Source organism: Erigeron canadensis, chromosome 6 (genome assembly GCF_010389155.1).
Source record: "Erigeron canadensis isolate Cc75 chromosome 6, C_canadensis_v1, whole genome shotgun sequence".
NCBI lineage: Eukaryota > Viridiplantae > Streptophyta > Magnoliopsida > Asterales > Asteraceae > Erigeron > Erigeron canadensis.
In genome coordinates, this window is record NC_057766.1 from 41,070,699 (window position 1) to 41,093,523 (window position 22,825).

General features: G+C 33.3%; 6 protein-coding genes across 6 annotated transcripts; 3 read left to right on the forward strand and 3 right to left on the reverse strand.

Moving 5' to 3' along the window:
- The first annotated feature begins 2,029 nt into the window (after window positions 1–2,029).
- LOC122605323 (proline transporter 3-like) lies at window positions 2,030–5,527 on the forward strand. Its single transcript, XM_043778249.1, has 7 exons — window positions 2,030–2,309; window positions 2,434–2,658; window positions 2,754–2,848; window positions 3,877–4,066; window positions 4,228–4,352; window positions 4,432–4,647; window positions 5,083–5,527. The coding sequence occupies exons 1-7, from the start codon at window positions 2,201–2,203 to the stop codon at window positions 5,458–5,460; spliced, it is 1,338 nt and encodes a 445-aa protein (XP_043634184.1). The 5' UTR covers window positions 2,030–2,200; the 3' UTR covers window positions 5,461–5,527.
- Window positions 5,528–5,880: 353 nt separating this feature from the next.
- On the reverse strand, window positions 5,881–8,576 carry LOC122603463 (vacuolar protein sorting-associated protein 9A-like). Its single transcript, XM_043776174.1, has 2 exons — window positions 8,480–8,576; window positions 5,881–7,597 (listed from the first exon to the last, which is right to left on the reverse strand). Exon 2 carries the CDS (start codon window positions 7,454–7,456, stop codon window positions 6,092–6,094), a length of 1,365 nt encoding a protein of 454 aa, XP_043632109.1. The 5' UTR covers window positions 7,457–7,597; window positions 8,480–8,576; the 3' UTR covers window positions 5,881–6,091.
- Window positions 8,577–9,820: 1,244 nt separating this feature from the next.
- On the reverse strand, window positions 9,821–11,701 carry LOC122605792 (immediate early response 3-interacting protein 1-like). The gene is made up of 3 exons (XM_043778745.1): window positions 11,615–11,701; window positions 10,402–10,649; window positions 9,821–10,058 (listed from the first exon to the last, which is right to left on the reverse strand). Exon 2 carries the CDS (start codon window positions 10,642–10,644, stop codon window positions 10,411–10,413), a length of 234 nt encoding a protein of 77 aa, XP_043634680.1. The 5' UTR covers window positions 10,645–10,649; window positions 11,615–11,701; the 3' UTR covers window positions 9,821–10,058; window positions 10,402–10,410.
- Window positions 11,702–13,178: 1,477 nt separating this feature from the next.
- LOC122602731 (60S ribosomal protein L35a-1) lies at window positions 13,179–15,257 on the forward strand. Its single transcript, XM_043775319.1, has 5 exons — window positions 13,179–13,288; window positions 13,373–13,408; window positions 13,530–13,758; window positions 13,888–13,930; window positions 15,096–15,257. The coding sequence occupies exons 1-4, from the start codon at window positions 13,257–13,259 to the stop codon at window positions 13,927–13,929; spliced, it is 339 nt and encodes a 112-aa protein (XP_043631254.1). The 5' UTR covers window positions 13,179–13,256; the 3' UTR covers window position 13,930; window positions 15,096–15,257.
- Window positions 15,258–15,728: 471 nt separating this feature from the next.
- LOC122602732 (probable sugar phosphate/phosphate translocator At3g11320) lies at window positions 15,729–17,733 on the forward strand. Its single transcript, XM_043775321.1, has 4 exons — window positions 15,729–16,262; window positions 16,742–16,845; window positions 16,952–17,180; window positions 17,349–17,733. Exons 1-4 carry the CDS (start codon window positions 15,807–15,809, stop codon window positions 17,514–17,516), a joined length of 957 nt encoding a protein of 318 aa, XP_043631256.1. The 5' UTR covers window positions 15,729–15,806; the 3' UTR covers window positions 17,517–17,733.
- Window positions 17,734–17,757: 24 nt separating this feature from the next.
- Window positions 17,758–20,492, reverse strand: LOC122602730 (LIM domain-containing protein WLIM2b-like). Its single transcript, XM_043775318.1, has 6 exons — window positions 20,269–20,492; window positions 19,537–19,725; window positions 18,733–18,832; window positions 18,601–18,635; window positions 18,438–18,527; window positions 17,758–18,187 (listed from the first exon to the last, which is right to left on the reverse strand). The coding sequence occupies exons 2-6, from the start codon at window positions 19,669–19,671 to the stop codon at window positions 17,945–17,947; spliced, it is 603 nt and encodes a 200-aa protein (XP_043631253.1). The 5' UTR covers window positions 19,672–19,725; window positions 20,269–20,492; the 3' UTR covers window positions 17,758–17,944.
- Window positions 20,493–22,825: the final 2,333 nt, after the last annotated feature.

A 22,825-nucleotide genomic window follows, 5' to 3' on the forward strand; every position in this document is an offset into this window, starting at 1 on the left:
GCTTCCTTTAACGGTCAGAAGTTAGAACCTTGAAGGATGCTAGATTATATGTGATTGAAAAATCGAATGCAAAAGAACCATTTGGTCCACTTTATCATGAGGAAATACTGATGATACCATGATCATTACCCCCTTGGTGCTACTTCTTATAGAAGTAAATACACATATCATATTATCATCTTGCATCATTGTTTTGAGATTTCTGTAGGATAACCAACAGATATCTTTTATAATTTTTTGAACTTTAAAGCAACCTTCTAAGTCGAATTTCCAGTCTCATTGTTGGGTATTGGCTAGTATGAGTTGCCAATTGTCATGGATGATGCATTGATAGGCAGATATTAGTTGTAATGTAGGCACTAATCATTTAAATGCAACAACAGCAACAATAATGTGATATGTTGATCCAAAAAAGAGGAACTTCCATCATAGTTCTAATACAAGAATTCCAAATTTGGAAGAGATTTGTATTTTGTAACTTAGGATTAGGTTCTCTCTTTGTTTCGCTAAACAACTTGTTATTCTAATAAGATTTGAAAAACAATCATAAACTATATATCTATTTTGCATTCTTTCATTAAATGGGTAATAACGAAGGGTAAATTGGTGTAATAAGAAAACACTGATTGGTCGGTTAAAAAAAAAATTTAGAATGCTTTCATTATCATTTTCCGTTCTAAAATGATCGTAAGATAACTAGATTTTAGACCCGTGTCTAACACTGGACACGAGACTTATGACATTATTAATATTAGATATTACTACATGTAACTCATAAAAGCTTATAAGTTCAAAGTTGAAGATATAAGTAGATATACTAAGTATTCAATTCAAATGTCAAGAATGTTAAGTTAATAGAAAGAAAACTAATGTAATAAAAGAAAATTGGAAACATATACCCTCTTTCATCATTTGAAAGACTTCGATGAAATTTGTTGTAGTGTTTTTTGTCTTCTCATCTTTGTCATAATTAACAGCTTAAAGCCCCTTCTCGACTTAACTTGAGATCCCGCAATGTACAATTGTTCGTGTCTGAAACTGGGCTTTGTAGATAGAAACCAATTTTAATAACATTGTAAAGAGAATTAGTAAATAGTAAGTAAGTAACTGCTCATTGCCGCCTTCCGCGGGTTTTGAGCCCCAATACCTCGACAGTGTATGGGGAAGGTTAAGATGTAGGCAGACCTTACCTCTACCTAAGTAGAGAGGCTGCTTCCACTTTCTACCTAAATGGTAGAAAAGGCCCTCCAACATTTGCATGGGATGAGTATCGAACCCATGACTTCTGTCTCCAGAGGCAAGGATGTTTACCACTGATCCAACCATGCTGCTTGTTTTGTAAAGATAATTATTTTAGTTAATTGTTTTGTATTAATTACATAAAATGATGTAAACAATTAAACGATGACATCAGCGAGAGTCAATTTGATGAAATCAAACGATATAATTGGTCAATAAGTAATTAGTTCAATTGTTTCTACTATTAAAATCTTAATATATTTACATTAAGTTTAATTTATTTTTAATTATATATATATATGATATAATATATTATTGTATATATATTACTTATTATTTTATTAGATAAATATTAGATATTATTCTATTAGATATATATTAGTTATTTTTATTTATTTATTATATTAAAGTTATCGGGTAAAAAGTGTAAACTTGTGATGGGATAAAGTGTGTAAATTTGTGATGAAAAATAAAAATGTGTAAATTAAAGTCAAAATTGAAAACAATAGTCAACATTAAGAAATCGAGAGCTATGATTGGTCGATAAGTTATTAGAGCAACTAATTACATAGTATAAAAAAAAGGAAATACTACAAAATTGCAATGTTGACATTATTTTATTAGTTAAAAAAAGTCGATAAGATGAAACAGAAAACAAGCATATTCTGTTTCGAATTTTAAGGCGATCAGTCAGTGAAGTTTGTTTAATTCTACATCAGATTCCAATCTCCATATCACATGCGCACAAATACATACGGTAGTTAAGTGATTGGATATTACACAATATTGTTTAACAACTATATACTCGTGTGTTCGTGATATTAATCTGTATTTTATTTCACATAAGCAATGAGTTTGGGATGAAAATAGGAGTGAGATTTGAAGAAGAGATTTTCGTTGATTTTCGGTTGTCATTAATCCGAAGAAGAAGAAAAAAAGACGAGGTTTATATTTGATATCGATGGATATCGAAAAAGAAGACATGGTTCCGGGTGGTGGTACGTCAAGGATTTACAATGCTGAACAGTTAGTCATTGAAATTCCTGAAACAGCTCATAAGATCAGCAATGGTATTGTTTTACATTTTGGTCATTAATTCTTATGATTATATAAGACTAGCTAGACTGTTTTCCAAAGAGGTATGAACAAGTGTTTATTTCGGGTTTTATTTTACTTGTTATTTTCATGTTGTAGACTCGTGGTTTCAAGCGGGCTTTGTACTTACAACTGGTATCAACAGTGCATACGTGTTGGGATATTCGGGTGCAGTCATGGTTCCTCTCGGCTGGGTAGGTGGTGTGGTAGGTCTACTCTTAGCTACACTCATATCACTATATGCAAATGCCCTTATTGCGAAGCTCCATGAATTTGGTGGGAAGAGACATATCAGATACAGAGACCTTGCAGGCTTTGTGTACGGTAATTACAGAAGCACACTAGAGAGCATTTTGCACATCTATACATTTTTTGAAATAGAACTCCTGTAAATGACAGAGGTTTTTGAAAAACTGCAGGGTCTAGATCTTATTCTCTTACATGGGTGTTGCAATATGTGAATCTTTTCATGATTAACGTCGGTTATATCATTTTGGCTGGTCAGGCTTTAAAGGTAGGGTGTAGTTTCCTTGCTAGTTACTTATACCTATGTTATTAAGACCGTTGCCAACGGCTCGTCGGTTTCTTTGGTTGGGCGACACCATTGGCATGGTCTTTGGGGCTCGTTAGTGGTATAGTGCTGATGTGGCAAAACTGATGAAGGTAGGAAAGTTCCTGCCGATTCTCATGGCAAGTCATTAAATGCAATAATTGAAAGTTTTGGTACAAAATCCCATCCTAAAATTGTGCATGTGAATGCATTGAAGTTATTGAAGGTTGCTGATGTAATTGGTAACGTGAGGAGTTCGGTGATGTGTTTTCATAATAATAAAGGTGAATATGAATTTCAACAGAAAAAGAAAAACCATGCAGTATTCACTATGGCCTTTGGTTACAAGAATCAACAATTTAGTGATCTGGGCCAGATACCAACAATACATAGTGAAGCCCATTTTAGGATTGATTATGATGAACACATGCGTTTCAATAATAATGTTGAGTGCAAAACGGTTCCATTTGATCCTGGTGGTTTTGATGGGGAGGCAAAACTCGAGGACGAGTTTTTTTCGAAGAGGGAGAGAATGATGCAGTAGTAGTCAGCCCATCTGACCCGACCCGCAATGGAGTTTAATTCAAGTTATCTTTTATTTTAAGTAAATAATCTTTTATTTCAATAAGTTATCTTTTAATTTATTAGGATAACTATGACTTGATTTGTTTCCTCTTTTATTGGTGTTAGGATTAGTATAAGTATTAGGGTGACGAATGTTTATCATCAGTTGATTATTTTGAGTTTATAGGAAAATTGACTTTTGTCAAGAAAAACCGTCAAGGTTTATTGTCATTGATCACTTATGTGTTCTTGAGCCATTTGAATGCGTATGAAAATGCATCATTATTGTTAGGAAAAGCCTAATAGATTTTAAAGATTATATGATTTACTTCGCTTTTGATTACCACATATATAGATGTGCAAAAACCTCTCTTTGTGCTATTTTCAATTATTGTTAATTATATAATGTTACAGGCTTGATTTTGCAGGCTATTTATATAATTTTCAGGGAGGACAACGCCATGAAGCTCCCATACTTTATCGCAATTGCAGGGTTCACTTGTGCTCTTTTTGCAATTTGTATCCCTCATCTGTCAGCTCTAAGAATTTGGCTGGGATTTTCAACGTTCTTTAGCCTAGTATATATTGTTACAGCAATTGTTTTGTCTCTTCGTGATGGTAAAGTCTCGTGTTTTATGATCTTGCATATTACTTTCTCATAATCAAATGTCTGTGTAAAATGACATTTATCCTGTATTAAGCTCTTTGTGTAAAGGTGAAAGCTCACAATCATTGACGCCTTCTTTTACCTAAAGTTCTGATATACAACTTGTTTATAGGAATTAAGGCTCCACCAAGGGATTATAGCATTCTGGGAATGCCTACAAGCAAGACCTTTTCAATCATTGGTGCCTCTGCAAGTCTCGTGTTTGCTTTCAACACAGGAATGCTCCCAGAGATACAAGTAGTATTCAGAAATGCATGACTTCAAAAAAATCTCAATGATGATTTCCGTGTTGTTAAGAATTCTTTTTATATTGCAGGCTACAGTCAGACCTCCAGTTGTTACTAACATGATGAAAGCTCTATACTTCCAGTTTTCTGTAGGGGTTTTGCCACTGTATGCCATTGTCTTCATCGGCTACTGGGCTTACGGCAATGGTGCATCTTTGTATCTACTCAACAGTGTTCATGGTCCAGTTTGGGTGAAGACGTTCGCCAACATATCAGCTTTTTTCCAATCTGTTATCGCTCTGCATGTAATATTCTACATATTACCCATCCCCTCCGATCTTTCTTTCTTTTCCTTGAAAGAACTCAGCCCTTCTATATAAGGTGGCAAGAACCGTTTACTTAGCAATGAATTGTTTTATAATATGTTTTATCTTTAGCATATCAAATTTATAATGGGCTGAAAAGTTTGAAAGGGTGTCTGAAGTTTATTTCTAATCATACAACCTCCTAAATCGGTATTATTCCAGTTTTGTTATTGCTTTTGTGAAATGGAGTTTATTTATGGACCCCCGTTTGCATAAGTACAAACTTAACTGGGTTCAACCAAAACCCTTTCGGATATGACACCTACTAACCTGACTTGCTCATCTTGCCGCCTATAATATCAAAGCATTCACTGTCCAGATCCTTTTCTCTGGTTTTATCCTATGCTAACTCAGTTTCTCATGTGTTGGCTCTAGATATTCGCAAGCCCGATGTACGAGTATTTGGACACTAAATACGAAATAAAAGGAAGTGCATTGGCCCTTAAAAACTTGTCTTTCCGAATAATGGTGAGAGGGGGCTACATTATAATGACCACTTTCGTATCAGCTGCGTTGCCATTCCTTGGAGACTTCATGAGCCTAACAGGGGCAATCAGTACTTTCCCACTTACGTTTATTCTTGCGAATCACATGTATCTAGTGGCCAAGAAGAAGAAGCTATCATATTTACAGAAGTCATGGCATTGGCTCAATGTTTGTTTCTTTAGTCTAATGGCTGTTGCAGCAGCCATTGCTGCCTTAAGGCTTATTGCTGAACACTCCAAAACTTATCACATTTTTGCCGATGTGTAACTTTCAATTTCAAATGTAGCTTTACTGGATTCTTTTAACATATTTAGATCAGACTGATTTTATTTTATTTTTATCTTTTGGAAAAAAATTTCTTTATGACTTTAACCATATTTGTTTTGATCAGAATTATGCAAATGGAAAATACAACATTTTGAAATTGTCTTGTTTCATCTTCATCATGATATGATATATACATTTATGTTGTATATTAGAATTGGATCAATTGGATGCTGAAGGTGAGAACCTGATGAGATGATGAATGGAAGTGTCTGAGATATAAGCGGGATTTTAGATCCCAAATTCATATCGAAAAAGCTAAACAAGGTGCTGCGATTACAAGGGGAAAAAAGACCCAGGCGAACTAGGATCTTACTCACAGATCATGTAGCTTATTGAATTTAACACATAATGTAGGTAATATTATCATGGCCAAGAGTACAACAAATGCTATTGAATCTCACAAAAAATAAACGTGAAAAAATTCCACGCCATAACAATTTAATGTGAAAACGATATTACAAAAGAGAAAAAAGAAACCCTAATTCCAATTACACTCATAAGATTCGTGTAGCTTTTCCTATTGCATGATTTGATCATACTGACAAAAAAAAAACAAGACAGAAAGTTACTATTAATCTTTTCCCTCTGTGTGAGATACAACTTCCTCGGATAATGTTGGTTCTGAATTCCCACTATAAACATCCTTACCTCCATCGGAACCTCCCTCTACTCTACCATCATCTACCTGGCGGTGCTCTATGGCTACCTTATCTTCCACTTCACTAAAGGTTACTGCATCACTTTCCGTTGTAGACAGTTGGACCGTTGGGGCTAAAACACCCAACCCTTTTGCAAGGCTAACATACTTCAACACAAGTTGCTTGTAACTATTTAGCAAATTTTCTACATCACCCACCGTCAAATCACCTGCTTGTGAGTACAGATATGGGAAGTTTTGAAATTCTTTAGCTGCAGTGTCTTCTTTAATGAGGATACTTGCCCCTTTATTCTCCAAATCGGAAACTGATGGGACTTTGTTCACTGGAGATACTGATCCCTGTTGTTGGTCTTTCGTGATTGTCTCTTCAATCGTAGATTGAACTGCAACACTACTTTCTAGACTCTTGATGTTTTTAGGTTCTGATAGGCTTTGATTTTGACCACCATCATAATCTCCCGATAAGCCATAGATAAGAGCTTGAGCAGACTCCATATTCTTCTGAAACTCTGCTTCATCCATTGACAGTGATTCACCATTTATGTTTGTAACAAATGCCTCTGCGGATAGCATGTTTGTAAAGAAATAAGCTGCTTCTCCAACTAGTCTAGATTCTCGCCTGTAGCGTTGAATGTACAACAAATTTGAATGCAATTGAGGAGGGTTTGCTTTTATGGTAACATATATAAGAACCGGAAGAAACTCATCAGCCCCAGGAGGACTTTCATTTGCATCAACGGAAGCATTGAACAGCAAGTTACTGATGACCTTACAGCAACTGAGGATGCACACAAGTTTGTCTCGTGGTGCCTTATAGATATTGATTTTCTGCAGCTCCTTTTGAGCAAGTAACCATGAGGATTCATTTTGATACGTTGGTTGAATATCTAAGTGCTCGGGTCGAATGAATTGCTGAACCAAAGCTAACTTCTCATAGAGTTCGTCATCTACTTTCACATCATCTGGGTTTGAAGCAAAGACACGTGTAAACAATTTTGTCATTATGTACTTCTCGAGCCCTTCACCTGCACTATCTAACTCCTCTTCAGATCGACCCGCCCAAAGAGGATGTGCCCTGAAAGCGGCTTCCATATTGCTTAGGAACTCTTGAACAGATGCACTGTCTCTTTCAGGATCTGGTGCATTATTCAAGAAGGATACAATGAAACTTTTGATGGCTTTAACAAATTCTGATGCAGATGGATGCCTCATGCGCTCCAAAAAGTCGTGCCATGTCAATGGTGCGGTTGACGCACTAAATGGTTCAGCATTTTCCATGATACTGATCAAATCAAATTCGATCAATATGAACCAAAACCTTAACAGAATATTCTTTTCCCTGAAATGGGTCAAGAAATTGCCTCTACAGCCCCTGAACCTGACTTAGTTTATCAGACCATGGAATGAAAAAACTTCACACTGCACAAAAAATCGATCAACTCATTGTAAATAGATTTCACGTAGTCCATAGCATATGATAAATATGAAGTTAGGTAGCAACTATTATAGTCTAACAGAGAATGTGGAATGAAAGATAATTCTTTTCTAGTCTGTAGTCTATACAACGGATCAACGTATTTGTATCACCATAATCACAGTGGCTAAACACATTACAGCTTATGGGGAATAGGAGGGAACAAAACTCTTGCTACTTAAGTGATCCACTGATCGTATCAGACTGTTCGAGAATACTTAAATGGGGAAGACAGGGATACAGATTATAAGCTCATACTGAAGATCTCAACATGATGCCTCTCATAATACATTCACGACGATCAATTATAAAAGAAACAAATCGGAACTGCGCTACCTACCTATACATACATATATATAGAGAGAGAGATGATAAATCAACCTAAATTGTATGCCTAATAATCGACCTAATTATAGAATGGTGACATGTGGAAAAATCAGGGGGCAAGATTAGGAAAGGGAATTAGTGGAATCCACATGTCAAGTTCTTAAGGTTTTAGGTTGATTTTTAGGCATATAAGTTAGGTTGATTAATCATTTTCATGAAAGACACTAATTTCGTAGCAGCTAAACTAATCTTCCTTGTATTGATATACAACAACGAAAGAATTGGATAAATATCATAAACAGACTGATTTCACGTTATCTACATAACCCCTAGGTTAAAGATTAATAATAAGATAAGATTTATCAGTGTCATTTGCTTAGATTTGATAATTATTAATACTACTAATAATAATATAATAGATAAAACAAAAAAAAAACATGAGGAAATATATATATATATATATATAATATAGTCCTAAAACAGGAAGGAAAAAAAGTAACCTGATCTAATGAACTGGCAGATCAGAAGACAGTTGAATCGCAGGACTGCAGGACAAAAGGAACGGATCGATGAAGAAGAAGAAACCAATTACTATGGTTAGTTGCATTTTAGTCCTTGTTATTTCACTTTTCGCAGTCCACTCCAAAATGGTTTTTTTATTGTTTAACTTTTTAATGACTAAAATTTCCTATGAAGTTTTGAATCATCAGATATTTGGTACAGAAGGTGTTTGGCCTAGATTATATTTAAAGTTTATAGCTTATTTCCGTGTAAAAAGCAAGGTTAGATAAGTGGTTAATATTTTTGAAGACAAAGGTTGATGGTTGTATTCTCATGTCTTGTAAGGCTATCTTAGATAGAACCTATAAATAGTCTCTCTATACCGTCGTGGTAAGAGTAAGTTTGCCTACACCTTAACCTCTCACATACACTGTCAAGGTATTAAGACCCAAAATCCCTGAAAAACGGGCATTGGGTGCTTATTACTTTTCTTGCTATTTCCGTATAGTTTATCTGTGATAAGCTCAATGTTAATGGTTTATTTGGAGGTATACGAATTTATTATGACTAAAAATGAAAAAGAAGCTCATTCGTAAGAAAAAAAAACACTCAAAAAACTTTGCTTATCAAAAAGGCTTAAAGGCACATGAAATGAAGCTCTACGTTTCAAAAATAAGCTAGGTCAAACATCCCTAAGAGGTCATTTAAGTTTAAATCTTTAATATTACATGTAGAGGTTCGAAAATGGGACATATTATGAGAACATTCTGTACATGGCTGTTAAATTACATCAGAGTTGATTATATTTATTCTTTTAGAGCATCTTTAATATATGAAACAAAGGGTGTATCAAATTTGATACGGAGTATAAAATAACTGATTTTCTGTATCAAGTTTGGTACCGCTCCAATTTGGGTGCAATTACTGCAATGGCCTTTAGAAACTTGTCATTCCGAATCATGGTGAGAAGGGCTACATTATAATTAACAATTTCGTATCATCTGAGTTGCCGTTTCTTGGAGATTTCTTGAGCCTAATAGGGGCAATCAATACTTTTCCACTTACGTTTATTCTTGCAAATCACATGTATCTAGAAGCCACGAAGAAGAAGAAGCTATCTTATTACAGAAGTCATGGTATTGGCTCAATGGGTGTCTTTTTTTTGGGTCTGATGGCTGTTGCAGCAGCCATTGCTGCCTCAAGGCTTATTGCTGTACACTCCAACACTTGATCACATTTTTGCCCATGTATAACTTTTGATTTCAAATGTAGCTCTAGTGGATTCTTTTAACATATTTAGATCAGACTAGTTTTTTTTATATTTTATCATTTTAACCATATTTGTTTTGATCAGAAGTTTTCAATAGAAATACAAAATTGTGAATTTGTCTTGTAACAAAATATATGATAATATGGCAATTACAAAACTAGCACAGCTACAAAACGCAACACAGCTTAATTCACTTACAAAAACATGTCCAAGCTAGATGAAAATATAAAGCAATCAAATCGCTATTACATAACATAAGTTCATCTGCCAGCAGAATCATCGTCTTCAGCCTTCAGTAACTTCTTCTTCTGATATGCAATATAGATAAAACATTATTCAATATGATACTAGAGGGGAGCAGAGAAACGATAATGAATAAAACATAAGAAAAGGAAAACCAATATATGTTCGTTTTCTATTATTCTTTGCAAGGATGTGATCTATTTTTTTTTTTTTTTTATCAAAAGAAGATACAAGAATCCATTTGACCTTAAAAGTCAAACTGTAACACTTGAAACAGAGAGAATTCTCAATATTCCATACACTTAGAAAAAAATAAAAACCAATGAAAAGATACAAGTAAAACCGAAATGAATATGATTATGGAAGTTGCATTGAGTTATATATATGCAATGCAAAATTATGACTTACTTAGGATAATCATCCAGAAACCAGCTTTACAACAATTGAAAGGGAGTTGAATATTATCAACAAAACTCTCAGGTACTGTGTTGCATAAATGAGACCAATGATTTGTCCCTTAAGGGAGTTTCTCTTCACGCCTGAATACTCTTGAAAGCTCCATCCTCTAGGTGCAAGAAAGCGGTCCTCGTTCAATATTGCTAGCGCATTCGCAATAAGTAGACACCCCTCAAGTAGTGTCCAGAGACCCATATATCCTGTACGGCATTATAGCTTATGTTAGCTCACTTTTTGATCAAAATATTAACGATCCAAATCATATCCATGTTTCCATAAGTTTATTTCAGATACAGGGTAACACTTAATGCCTACTTTGACGACACAAAACTAATGTTCATAGTAAAGGCTCTAGTCTTGTTAACCATGCATGATTCAATCCGATGAATTAGTAAATCAAATGCACTGGTTCAATCTTACAGCATTACATACAAACTTCGATTTGTAAACTGAAGAATATTATTCTACTCGACCTATGTTTGATGAGTTGAAACTTGACAGTATCCCATTGCTATGCACTTTACCTAAATGCATTGGCATGTCACAGGAACAAAATCTACAGGCATATAGGCTAAAGGAAAAGAAGCAAGTTACCTAAAATCCTAAATCACATGGAATCATGGATCTACCTAAATGCATCGCCGTATCACATATATAAGCAACAAATTTATAAAGAGTTTTCGCATTGCTATTTTAGTTAACGAGCTACGCGATTCATCCTAATCTCCTCATATTAGTTATCACCATGGTCAAGTTACTTAAATCCATGCTCTTCAAATAGCCCGTTGAATAACCGAATATTTCACATAATCTATCCCTCCATTTACAAGCATTCTTTTTTCAAACTAAAACATTCTTATTTCAAACTAAAGTTGATAATAAACTCAAACAACTATGGATACAAATCTGAGCTGCGCTACCTTTAATTAATATATTCGCTCTGAGTTATGAAAAACACTAGTTTCGTAGCAACTAAACTAATTTTCCTTATAGTGAAAAATAAATGTACAACAAAGAAAGATACGATAAATATCATAAACACAAACCCTAGGTTAATTGTTATTAATAACATTTATCAGCTTAGATTTGATGAGATAATAATAAATAAATAAAATCCATGAGAAAATATATATACATGTATAAACAGGAAGGATAAGAAAGAAACCTGATTTAATGAATTAGCAGATCAGAAGACGGTTGAATCGGAAGAGAGATGTATGTATAAAGGAAGCAAGGAACGAATCGATGAAGAAGAAACCATTTTACATTCAACAATGGTTATTTACAATTTTAGTCCTTATTATTTTACTTTTGACACTCCGCTCCCTTGTGGTTTTCATACTTGGTAAATTTCTAAATATTATTGAATGAGACAAAACAAATTGAAAAAAGCAAACCTTCAGCTAATAACTACATGGTTTGAGCATTTTTAAGAAATTAGTAATGTTTTTTTAAACTTCACATGTGAGACCAAACTATATTGGTATCTATTACTACTCAATTTATTGATGAATTTGGTATTTTTAATCAGATAATACGTTGTCTAAGCAGACATTTCGTCTAAATTTTGGTATCACTATTGCAATAGAAACAATAATGTATTTGTCAACACCTTTTGGGTTTGATGTACACAAATTCAGGTATCTGTCATTCATTCTCATACTTTTCAAAACGCATATTCCAAAAATATCATAATCTTGATATTTCATTGGCTATTTCTAAACTTTTCTTGTATTCCCGGTTATATTATATGTAGAGATTCAAAAGATTGACATAGAAAGAACATCATGTTCCCTAAATGTTAAAACTACATTGATTATTGTTACTCTCAACGCATCTTTTATTATGAACCAAATGATATATCAAATTTGATATAAAATAGGGGTTTTTATATTAACTTTGGTATTCACTCGAGCATGTTCATTAATCATTCGGTATCCATCATATTTTGACTATATAATTGACACTTTACTAGAAATAATTTTTACTTCACTTTTTATATATAAAACAATCGATATAAAAGTAAAGTATTAGGGAGAAAGCAATATATTACATTAAATAACTAACACAGAGTATTAAATATTTGTAAGAATAACACAAAGACACTTCCAGTTTTACCTAGAGTCTTGATTTCGATTATTAGGGATAGTAACCTTTGGGGCTTTTTCCTTCTAAATACTTGTAACGACCCATGATCAAAATCTCGTTGCCTAGGTTACGTGCAAAGCTTCGCCATTAGACGATAATGTTTTCCTGATGTCGTATATCGACTTGATGTTTAAAAAAATAAAATAAAAAATTAAGTATACCTATTCAACTTTAATGTTATGTTAACATTTAAATTTTCCATGTTAATAAAAATAGGGAAAATGTTAGGTAAAACATGCAGTACCTATTTTAGGTAAAACAACGAGGAATTATGTAAAATTTAGGAGAGAATTATGTAAAATTCAGGAGGGGTTTTGTATGTTAATCAAATTCAAAGGTTTAATTTATAACTTTTTTAATATGACAGTATTTAAGATAGATAAAGCGGTGCAGTATGAATTATTTTCTCATAAAAATAAGCTACTTTTAGTGAGAATTTATTCAAGTTTGATATACACTAATGAAAATGAGGTCAAACATATAAACCAGTTGGACAATTGGGCCAAGAAGCCAGCCCACCCCAAAACCCCTTACATTTAACTTAACCCAAAATAATCCACACCTATAAATAATTCCAACCTATCTAGGGTTTATTCTTTCTTCATCACCACCGCTGGTAAGCCGTCACTCATACGAATCAAGCAGCAGCAGCAGCAAAAATGGTGAAAGGCCGTCAAGGTGAACGCGTCAGGTATAACAAACTGAACCCCTTTTTCCTTAAATCACATCTCTTTTATAAATCTCCTTTGTAACATTTCAATTTTTTAAATTTCAGACTCTACACAAGGGGCACCATCCTTGGCTACAAGAGGTAAATAATTAATTATAAGCCATATTTACCCTTACAGACATAACATATATTACATGTATATATAATATTATAATATGATGATGAAATTGAAATGATGAATTGGTGATATATAAAAAATAAGGTCAAAGTCAAACCAGTATCCAAACACATCATTGGTGCAAGTAGAAGGAGTGAACACGAAAGAGGAAGTGGGATGGTACCAAGGGAAGCGATTGGCGTACATTTACAAGGCCAAAGTGAAGAAAAACGGGTCTCATTATCGTTGCATTTGGGGTAAAATCACCAGGCCCCATGGTAACACTGGTATTGTCCGTGCCAAGTTTACCTCCAACCTTCCTCCCAAATCCATGGTAGTTATATTCATTGCTTTCTATCATTCATACATATTTAAACACACACACAAGTTTTTTATGTTTGTTTCCATTAGTGTTGATAATATATTCATTGGTTAATGTACTTTGTTGTTTTTTGTGTTCCAGGGATCGAGGGTTAGGGTGTTCATGTACCCAAGCAATATTTAAGGTATGTTTTTTCATTCTTTTTTTTTGGGTTTGAAATGGATTTTATTGTAATGTGTATGGATTAATATGTGCTTGTAAAAGTTGATGTGTTGGTTATTTCATAGCTTAGTTATAGGGTGTATGTATGATTTTAGTTTGAAATAGCTGTTCTATCATCTTGTAAATGGATTATTTTTTATTATGGTTGCTCAAGTTGTAATTTTTATTTTGAACAGTGATAATGCTAGAGGCTATCTACTATGTTTTTCATTTCATTATATTAGCTGTTTAGCTCTCGTTGATGGTATATCAGAATATTACGAGCATATACCCAAAATAACATAGATTTTGAATTTAGCAAAGATCAAGTTAAATGTTGTTGGTGCATTTTCATGTGACAATATCTATCTAGAATGTGTGTCTTAAGTCTAACTCATTTGTATGTTAATTTAGGCATGCTTTAAGTATAGAAATGTTAAAGTCGGCTATGATAGGGCCGGATTTAATCAGGGCCGAATTTATAGTCAGGCTCATGACCCATAAATTTGGCTAGCCCATTTTAGCTTGTATTGTTGATTCACATTGTTCGTGTTATTGCTTGTTGATTACTTGTTTAAGAGTTTCCGCACTTGAACATAAAGCTGTCATTTTCCTAGATCCGTGTGGCTAGGGACTTACAAATGTGTATTGAAATGAAATTCATACATGATCTTTTTTATTTAAAAAATCACTTGTAATTTTTTTAAATTTCAACTTTTAGTTTTGATGTGACTTGTCACAAGAGGTAAAGTGATACTATTTCGGGTTGCCTTTGATTATGAACTGTAAGTATGTATCTCGGTAGGTATTGTTTCTCACTCTCTTGATTATTAGAAAGTTATAAACTGTTTGAAACATCAAACATCATCACTCTAGTACTCAACATTTGGTGATTTTTAGATTGTAAACTTTTGTTTTACATATGGTCGGTTAAATTTTTATATGTGTACACGTAAATGCATCTTGATTTGCATATACAAATAGTCACATTTGTTTTTGATCTGATTATATCAATTCAGATATTGGTATATCTTTATATGAATGTTTAGTATTCTGACTTTAGATGTTTTCTTTAAGTTATTGCTCAGTGTTTATATTGTTTGCTTTCCAAGTTTTGCTGATTTTGTATTCGTTCTTTCTGTGTGCAGTTTCAATGAAGAGAAGTATGGATTATGTTGCTGCTGGTCGATTAGCTGTTTTTGTAGTAGTTGTTTTTAATATTTCTGATGCAAGATTTTTATTTTTCGAATGGAATTGTGGTAGACATTTAAAATATCTTGTACCTTCATCTAAAAGAATGCGGTTCAGTATTCTCACAAGTGTTTCTCTTTAAGAATGTCTGTGATATGAAAAAAGATCTACCTCCATAGATGTTTAGTAAAGCTTATGAATTATGATAATGATAAAGGCACGCTATAACGTTATTTTTTGTAACTTGTTTTATTACTTGCAATTTTTCTTGTTTTAATAAGGTCTAAATTACTTTTAGAACAATTTAAAGGTTTAGATAATTATATTACTTTCTTTTAATAAAATAAGATCTGATAGGACTCTTTTACTCTTAAAAACTAGAACATAATATAAATGTTTGAATTTATCCATTTTTTCACGAAGAATTAGTCATCCTTAATAATCGAGCCACCATTCCTTGCTCTTTCTCTCTTTCTGTTCAATCTCACAATTTTCATTATTGTAAATTTTCGATTCATCTTTTTTCCCTTTTTGGTTGCCTGACGATGATTTGTTTTACCTTCATTATACACAACCATTTAAAAAAACCTTCACCCATACACAAAAAGGGGCGATAATCATTTAGGGTTAATCAAGATCACGAAAAAAACTCATTCAGTCTCATTGTAATGTCGACAATAAAAAGCTCACCGTCGAGCAAACTGTTCACGTTCGGGCTTGTATCTGCATGGTACTCATCAAACATTGGGGTATTATTGCTCAACAAATATTTACTAACCAATTATGGATTCAAATACCCAATTTTTCTTACAATGTGTCATATGGCTTCATGTGCATTGCTAAGCTACATTGCCATTGCATGGATGAAGTTGGTTCCGTTGCAAACCATCCGATCTCGTGTTCAATTGGTCAAGATATCCGCTTTGAGTCTAATCTTTAGTGCATCTGTAGTGAGTGGTAATATATCCCTTCGGTATTTGCCTGTGTCTTTTAATCAGGCGATTGGGGCTACAACGCCATTTTTCACAGCGGTGTTTGCTTATCTCATGACTTTGAAGAAGGAGGCGTTTCTTACGTATATTACCCTCATTCCTGTTGTTACCGGTGTTATCATCGCAAGTGGGGTATGCTTTTATTTTTTTTGGTTAAAACCTGTTAGCATATTTCTGGAATTCAATGGTGGGTTCTTCATGAATCTAAACCAAATCTATTGATGTGTGAGTTTGGCATTGCGTTTTGGGAATGGTTATCAGATTGGTTTGGTATAGTGAATTTGATTCTAATTCCTGATTAGTTGTTTTAGGAGCAGATGCAGAATAAATGCATTGAACATCTGAAAATTTGTTTGCTAAATCCCTACATAATCAGATTTGCCAAACACTCGATCTACAATCACAACTTCAAATACCAGAAGCACATTCAAACACCATTAGTCAAAACCCATTTGGTTACTACTGATATTAAATTTATCTTTATTAATATATGCATATAATATAATCACTTTCCACACGCAAAACCCCTGATGAGTCAAGACTGTATGAAGTAATCTAGGCAAATGCAATGCTAATTTTGATAATGTTTTGTTGTTATCTTTACTTGTTAGGGTGAGCCAAGTTTTAATCTATTTGGATTTATAATGTGTGTCGGTGCTACCGCTGCCAGAGCACTTAAAACAGTGGTTCAAGGGATATTGCTTTCCTCTGAAGGGTAAACAATCTCTTCACTGCATTTTCCCTTTATTGAAACAATATATGTAACATCTATTGATTTCTATTAATCATGTTACTGACAAGTACTCATTAATTTGCTCAAGTGAGAAGCTGAACTCCATGAATCTCCTTCTGTACATGGCTCCTATTGCTGTAGTACTTCTCCTTCCTGCAACAATATACATGGAAGAGAATGTCGTTGGCATAACAGTAGCACTTGCAAGACAAGATTTTGGGATTGTTTGGCTGTTAATTTTCAACTCCTCCCTTGCTTATTTTGTGAACCTGACCAACTTCTTGGTCACAAAACATACAAGTGCTCTTACACTTCAGGTAATCTGACAGTCAATTGAAAAAACAAACCTCTTTATTTCATTGTGGTGCTTATGGTAAATGAACTTGGTTGATCATTATAATTTGGCATTTACAAAAAGTGGTTCAACTTTGGGATGAAAACATGCAGCATGATAGTTAATTATGCTGACTGGTTGATTGCTTCAGGTTCTTGGAAATGCAAAGGGAGCAGTAGCAGTCGTGGTTTCGATATTAATCTTTAGGAATCCAGTTTCTGTAACTGGGATGGCTGGCTATACACTTACAGTTATTGGTGTCATTCTTTACGGTGAAGTTAAGAAGCGTAGTGTCAAACGAGACAACATTTCTTTATAAGTTAGCATGAGATTACTCACTTGTTTAGAGTTCATATGGAGAAAAATCTTCTTTTTTGAGTTTTACCGTTGATTCTTTCAGTAAAGAGATGTAGAATTAATCCCAGAAAATGTGTCATACTGGTACCAACTTAGGGAAAATTAGTAAAAAGAATGCGAGATTTCAGATTGTAGCAAATGATCAGTCACATGGTGAAACTGTATAGCAGATTGTTGAACATCCACGGAAAATGCAACTCAAATTCAAGAAGAGAAAAAAATATGTTTGATAAACATGACATCTGACGAATCAATCAAACAAAAGAAAGTTGACAAGTCTACAGGTTTATCTGTTCCCTGGCATGGGAAAATCATCAACAATAACCAATAAAAACAAACACAAGGAAAAAAAGAACCATGTTTGTAAGATCATAGGAAAAAGGGTGTGTTTCATTCAGGAATGGAAGCGGCAGCGGCTGCTGCTGCTGCTGCTGTTGTTGCCGCAGCAGCGCGTTTGATGGATGCAGACTTGATCAGATGATTGTAGCTGCCCTTTTCCTTGAATAGCTGTGAGAAGTGATGCTTGCAGTACAAAATTCCTTCCAAAGCGGCATAGTTTGATGGAGATAAAGAGCAGCCTCCATGGGAGCACTTGAAACATGATTTGTGGTATGCTTGGTTCTCCACTGTTACCTGATTAAGTAATTAATAAGTCAGTAGCAAATATAATCAGATGTAATTCTTTGTGAAATATGCAAGAGGCTCTGTGAATGTTCTTTTTTGAAGTAATTATGTAATTTTGAGTGATTGATATCAGATTTTCAGCTATATAAAGGTGAGTTGTTGGAGATAATATTTGGATGCATTTGAAATTGTAGTAGCCAGATAATCGATTTCAGTGGTTGAAAAAATCATGAAAACGCCTTGTAAGCTTGGTATGTACCTTCTCCAGAGGATATGCTGTTTTGCCACAAGTAGCACATTTATCTTGAGTCCCAGAGAACATACCAGCAGCTTTGCTAGGTGACTTTGTCTACACATAAAGAGACTCGGTATGACATAAACCATATCAAATATTATTTACGTAAAAAAGACTGGATATTTACCAGCATTGGGGATAGCTTCTCAGCCGTCTTTGCAGCTGTACAAATGGAAAGCCATCAGATATTCAAACTAACAATTATTAAACCGCCCAAGGAAAGCAAAAAGGGGACAAATTCATGAGAAAAAAAGTGTACGTGATTGGAAGTTTTTGTTGAAGTTGCCACTTTCCTTGAAGAGCTGCTCAAAGTGGGGCTTGCAGTAGAGCACACCTTCCATAGATGAATAATTGCTCAGCTGAAAAGTAAACTATCATTACTATCCAGTGGCTAAAAAAGTATGTTTATTTGCAGAATAAACTAGAGGTTAAAATTGGCATTTCAAAGCTCGTACACTAACTAAACCCAAGTAGATTTTGACAGGTACTAAAGATTTTAGCTATCCACTGGATTGTATTTGAGACGTTTGATCTATATTCAAAAAGTTTCCTTGAACTATATAGACAGACAAACAGCTACGGCTGATGGTTACCATCAAATAGTTGGGGAAAGATGTAAATGACTGTGAAATGGTTCAAGATTTTGCAATGTTCAAAGAATGTAACAGATACATTTGAATTGCACATCAGTTGTCCTTATTTTTCTATTGGAAACGAGACATTATTCTTACAAAGATACAAAAAGAACCAGCAATTTTGGGCAAAAGTTATTGAGACTAATGGTTCTTTTTGCATTTAAACTCCCAGAATTTGTATAAAATTGCCTACTCTTGAAATCTATATTGCAGCTTCACAACAACAAAAGTTAGTTGCAATAAAAAGGCAACTATAGTGACCGTCAGTCATTCTAGAAAACTATAATAATGCTATATAGTTGTGTACCAACGCCATATCCATTACTTGAGGAACAAACATCCTCGTATTTACATTAATTAACTAGCCCGTAAAAGCCTTCTCTACAAATAAATGATGTAAAATAAAAAGAAGAAAATAATGAACATACCTTAAGGGTACCTTTGCAATGGCTACACTTAAAGCAAGATTTGTGATAATCCACACCATCAGCAGACAAAAGCTCAACTGGATAAACTGTCTTTCCACAAGCCTTGCATTTTTGTTGAGTCCCAGTAAAAGACATTTTCCCCCCTTTTCACCCTTTGGATCTGATCTTGATCTTTTTTAGCCTACCACCCTATTATTTTCATCAACCAATCAAATGTCAAAAATGTTTATACACTTTTCAATTAAAAAATCCTAACACTTTTCAGCCTTACACGTCCGATCTGACATAAAAACTGAACATAAAACTACTATTGTAAAAGATTTTGCAACCCCAACAAACAAAATACCCAATATTGGGAGTTGAGACATAGACAACCATATCCTGTCTGAGTATATAGATAGAATTATAGAATTAAACTGTTTCTGTAAGGACCTCAGACTATATTTTGTAACCCCATCTAATCAAAAGATTATTTTTCTTGAAAATATGAGTTGAGTTTCTTGAAATCATCAATTTCAAGAAAACCAAATGTTGAGACTATTGTTGATTAATAACTGAAAAGATCTAAACTTTTGTAAATCCTATCTTAATCAAAGCTGTTCTATGTTATAAAAATGAGTTGGGTATATACATATATGTATATTTTTTTCTTTTTAGCATCATCAGATACAAGAAATATAAAAATGAGTTTGAAATATTTAAAAAGATTAGATCAAAGTCATAGAAACATACCTTGATATATTGTAATGAAATTCGAGTTGAATTTGTCGATCAAAGTCAGAGAATTTACGAGTTGCAGAGGTCAAATTGGAAAGAATGTTTGAGAGGGGTTAGATGCAGCGCAAAGAAATGGGTTTTTGGGAGAATGAGTAAATATATTTATATTTATATCCAACCAATGATGTGGAAAAGATGTGCTTTTTGCAGTGGATGGTCCGAAGGGGATGATAATGGAATTTTAGTGAAAGGTTCTTGACTAATCTACAAAACCAAGTCCTTTGAGAATATCACATCATGCATTTTGTATCGTAAAATTAATACTAAAATATCCATCTATCTATACTAGGATCGTAATACTAGTCGTATTATTATCATTGAGTGTTGATATGACACGATTACATTATGTAATACATCGTTAATATCTTTTATACACACTTATCACTATATGTTTAAGTATAGTGTACGAGTATCTTTCAAACGTTTATTTTGGTAGTTAAGTCATAAGTGACATCAAATTGACGATTTATTGGCTAATACATAATTACATATGCCTCGGAATTGAATTTTAAAAAAGACACAATTTCTTTTTTGTTTGGGTTACCCGAATATAACAAGTCATCTTTCCATCTAGATGTAACGTGATTACTTGAATATGATGAGTCATTTTTGATTAACATATAAAGGCCTAATCCGAGGTTTTATTAATCAGTTACTGGTTTCAACAATTTTTTTTGAACACCTCTATATTACTTTGCTTAAAACAGTATTCAAAGGTAAGACCTCTTATAATAAAACAAATCGTGTTCATGCTAAACTAGTTGATGATGGTTGAATACTTACTTTAGTTAAGTGATATCAAATTGATGAAACTTTGGCCAATACACAGTTTGCTTTTGAATTGAATTTTAAACTATCTCCGATATTTTTAATAAGATAGAACGGTACTCACGCTTTGCGACGGTGTAATGGCAGTGGTGGCGGCGAAGAATGGTGGTGATGGCAGTGGTGCTGACGCCGATTAATGTAGATTAATGATGTAATTTGTTTTTGGTGAAATATTAAAACTTTAAATATTAAGCAAATTAGACTATTTTTTTTATAATATAGTATAGATATAAATATCTGATAACACTCCAGTATTGATGAAACTCACCTAAGCTCTCTTTCATTTAAAAGACAATTTGATAGTGATTATTAACTTGTAAGGAGTAAAAACCTCATGATGTCGCGTTACATAACAAGTATAAAGTTCTTATACAGTATTTGTTTTAACACTGACAAGATGCTTAAGCTTGTTTATATAGGCAATGATTGCTTTCGTTTATGATAGTGTTAATGCTAATCCGATTGGTTGGAAAAATATAATATAAGTAGTACTAGGGGTGAGCATGGGTCGGTTTGGATCGGTTTTTGGCTAAAACCGATCTCCGAACCGATCAATTCGGTTTTTAGAAAATCAAAACCGTTGGATTCGGTTTTTGTTCGGTTCGGTTTTTTCGGTTTTTTGGTTCGGTTTGGATCGGTTTCTGTTTTTGTTCATTTTTTTTTATTTAAAATTTTACTTTTTTGTTTATGATGTTATATATTTAATTTTCAATCATTAAAAAAAACTATGATATAGAAACTAAAATAAAGATATGCTTTTTAGTAACTAATTATACTTTTTAGATGTTAAAATTGATATAACTTTTATAAAATGAATTGATTTAATTGTACGTTTTCATTTAAAACATATAATTTATATAAATTTGTACATTAAAAAGACAAAAAGTTTAAATATATTGACATATTTACAAATTATAAGCAATAAATATAAATGTAACATGATATAAATATAAAATAAATTAAAATATAATGGTATCGGTTCGGTTCGGTTTTTGTTTGATTTTTTGGCATATGAAACCGAAAACCGAACCGATCCGTTCGGTTTTTGGAAAACAAAAACCAAACCAATGGATTTCGTTCGATTTTCGGTTTTTTCGATTCGGTTTTGTCGGTTTTTTTCGGTTTTTGGTTTTCCAGTTCGGTTTTTGCTCACCCTAATAAGTACTACAAAAGAGTGTTATCTATCATACCTTTGCTTTGCCCCTAATAAAACCAAAATTCGCCAGGATTTGTTAATTATATTTTTAATTGTATATATTTAATTCAAGTGAAGAACAAACATGGACAGGTTGATGGAATCGAAAGTACTCGTACACTTTTATACAGCTCAAACTATTAAAATACTTGAAGAAAATATTCATTGCATATATAATTATGTGAAATTCAGATTGTGCAATTTTAATAAGTTTAAGTATTTATTATTCTAAAATGGATTTAATACATAAACAAATATAGAGTATAAGGCAAAAAACATGTCCGGGAGAAATTAAAAAGGGAAGCCAATAAACCTTAGATATACAAATGTACGCAATTTCTTACTTTCGGTTTTATGATTCTTCTTTTTGAAATGATTAATTTACCATGAGATGATTTTGGCAAAAAGAATTCGGTGTTTGATATGTTAATGCAATACAATTATACAAGTGGGATTTGGTTGGGTCATATGCACTAATAAAGCCAAAAA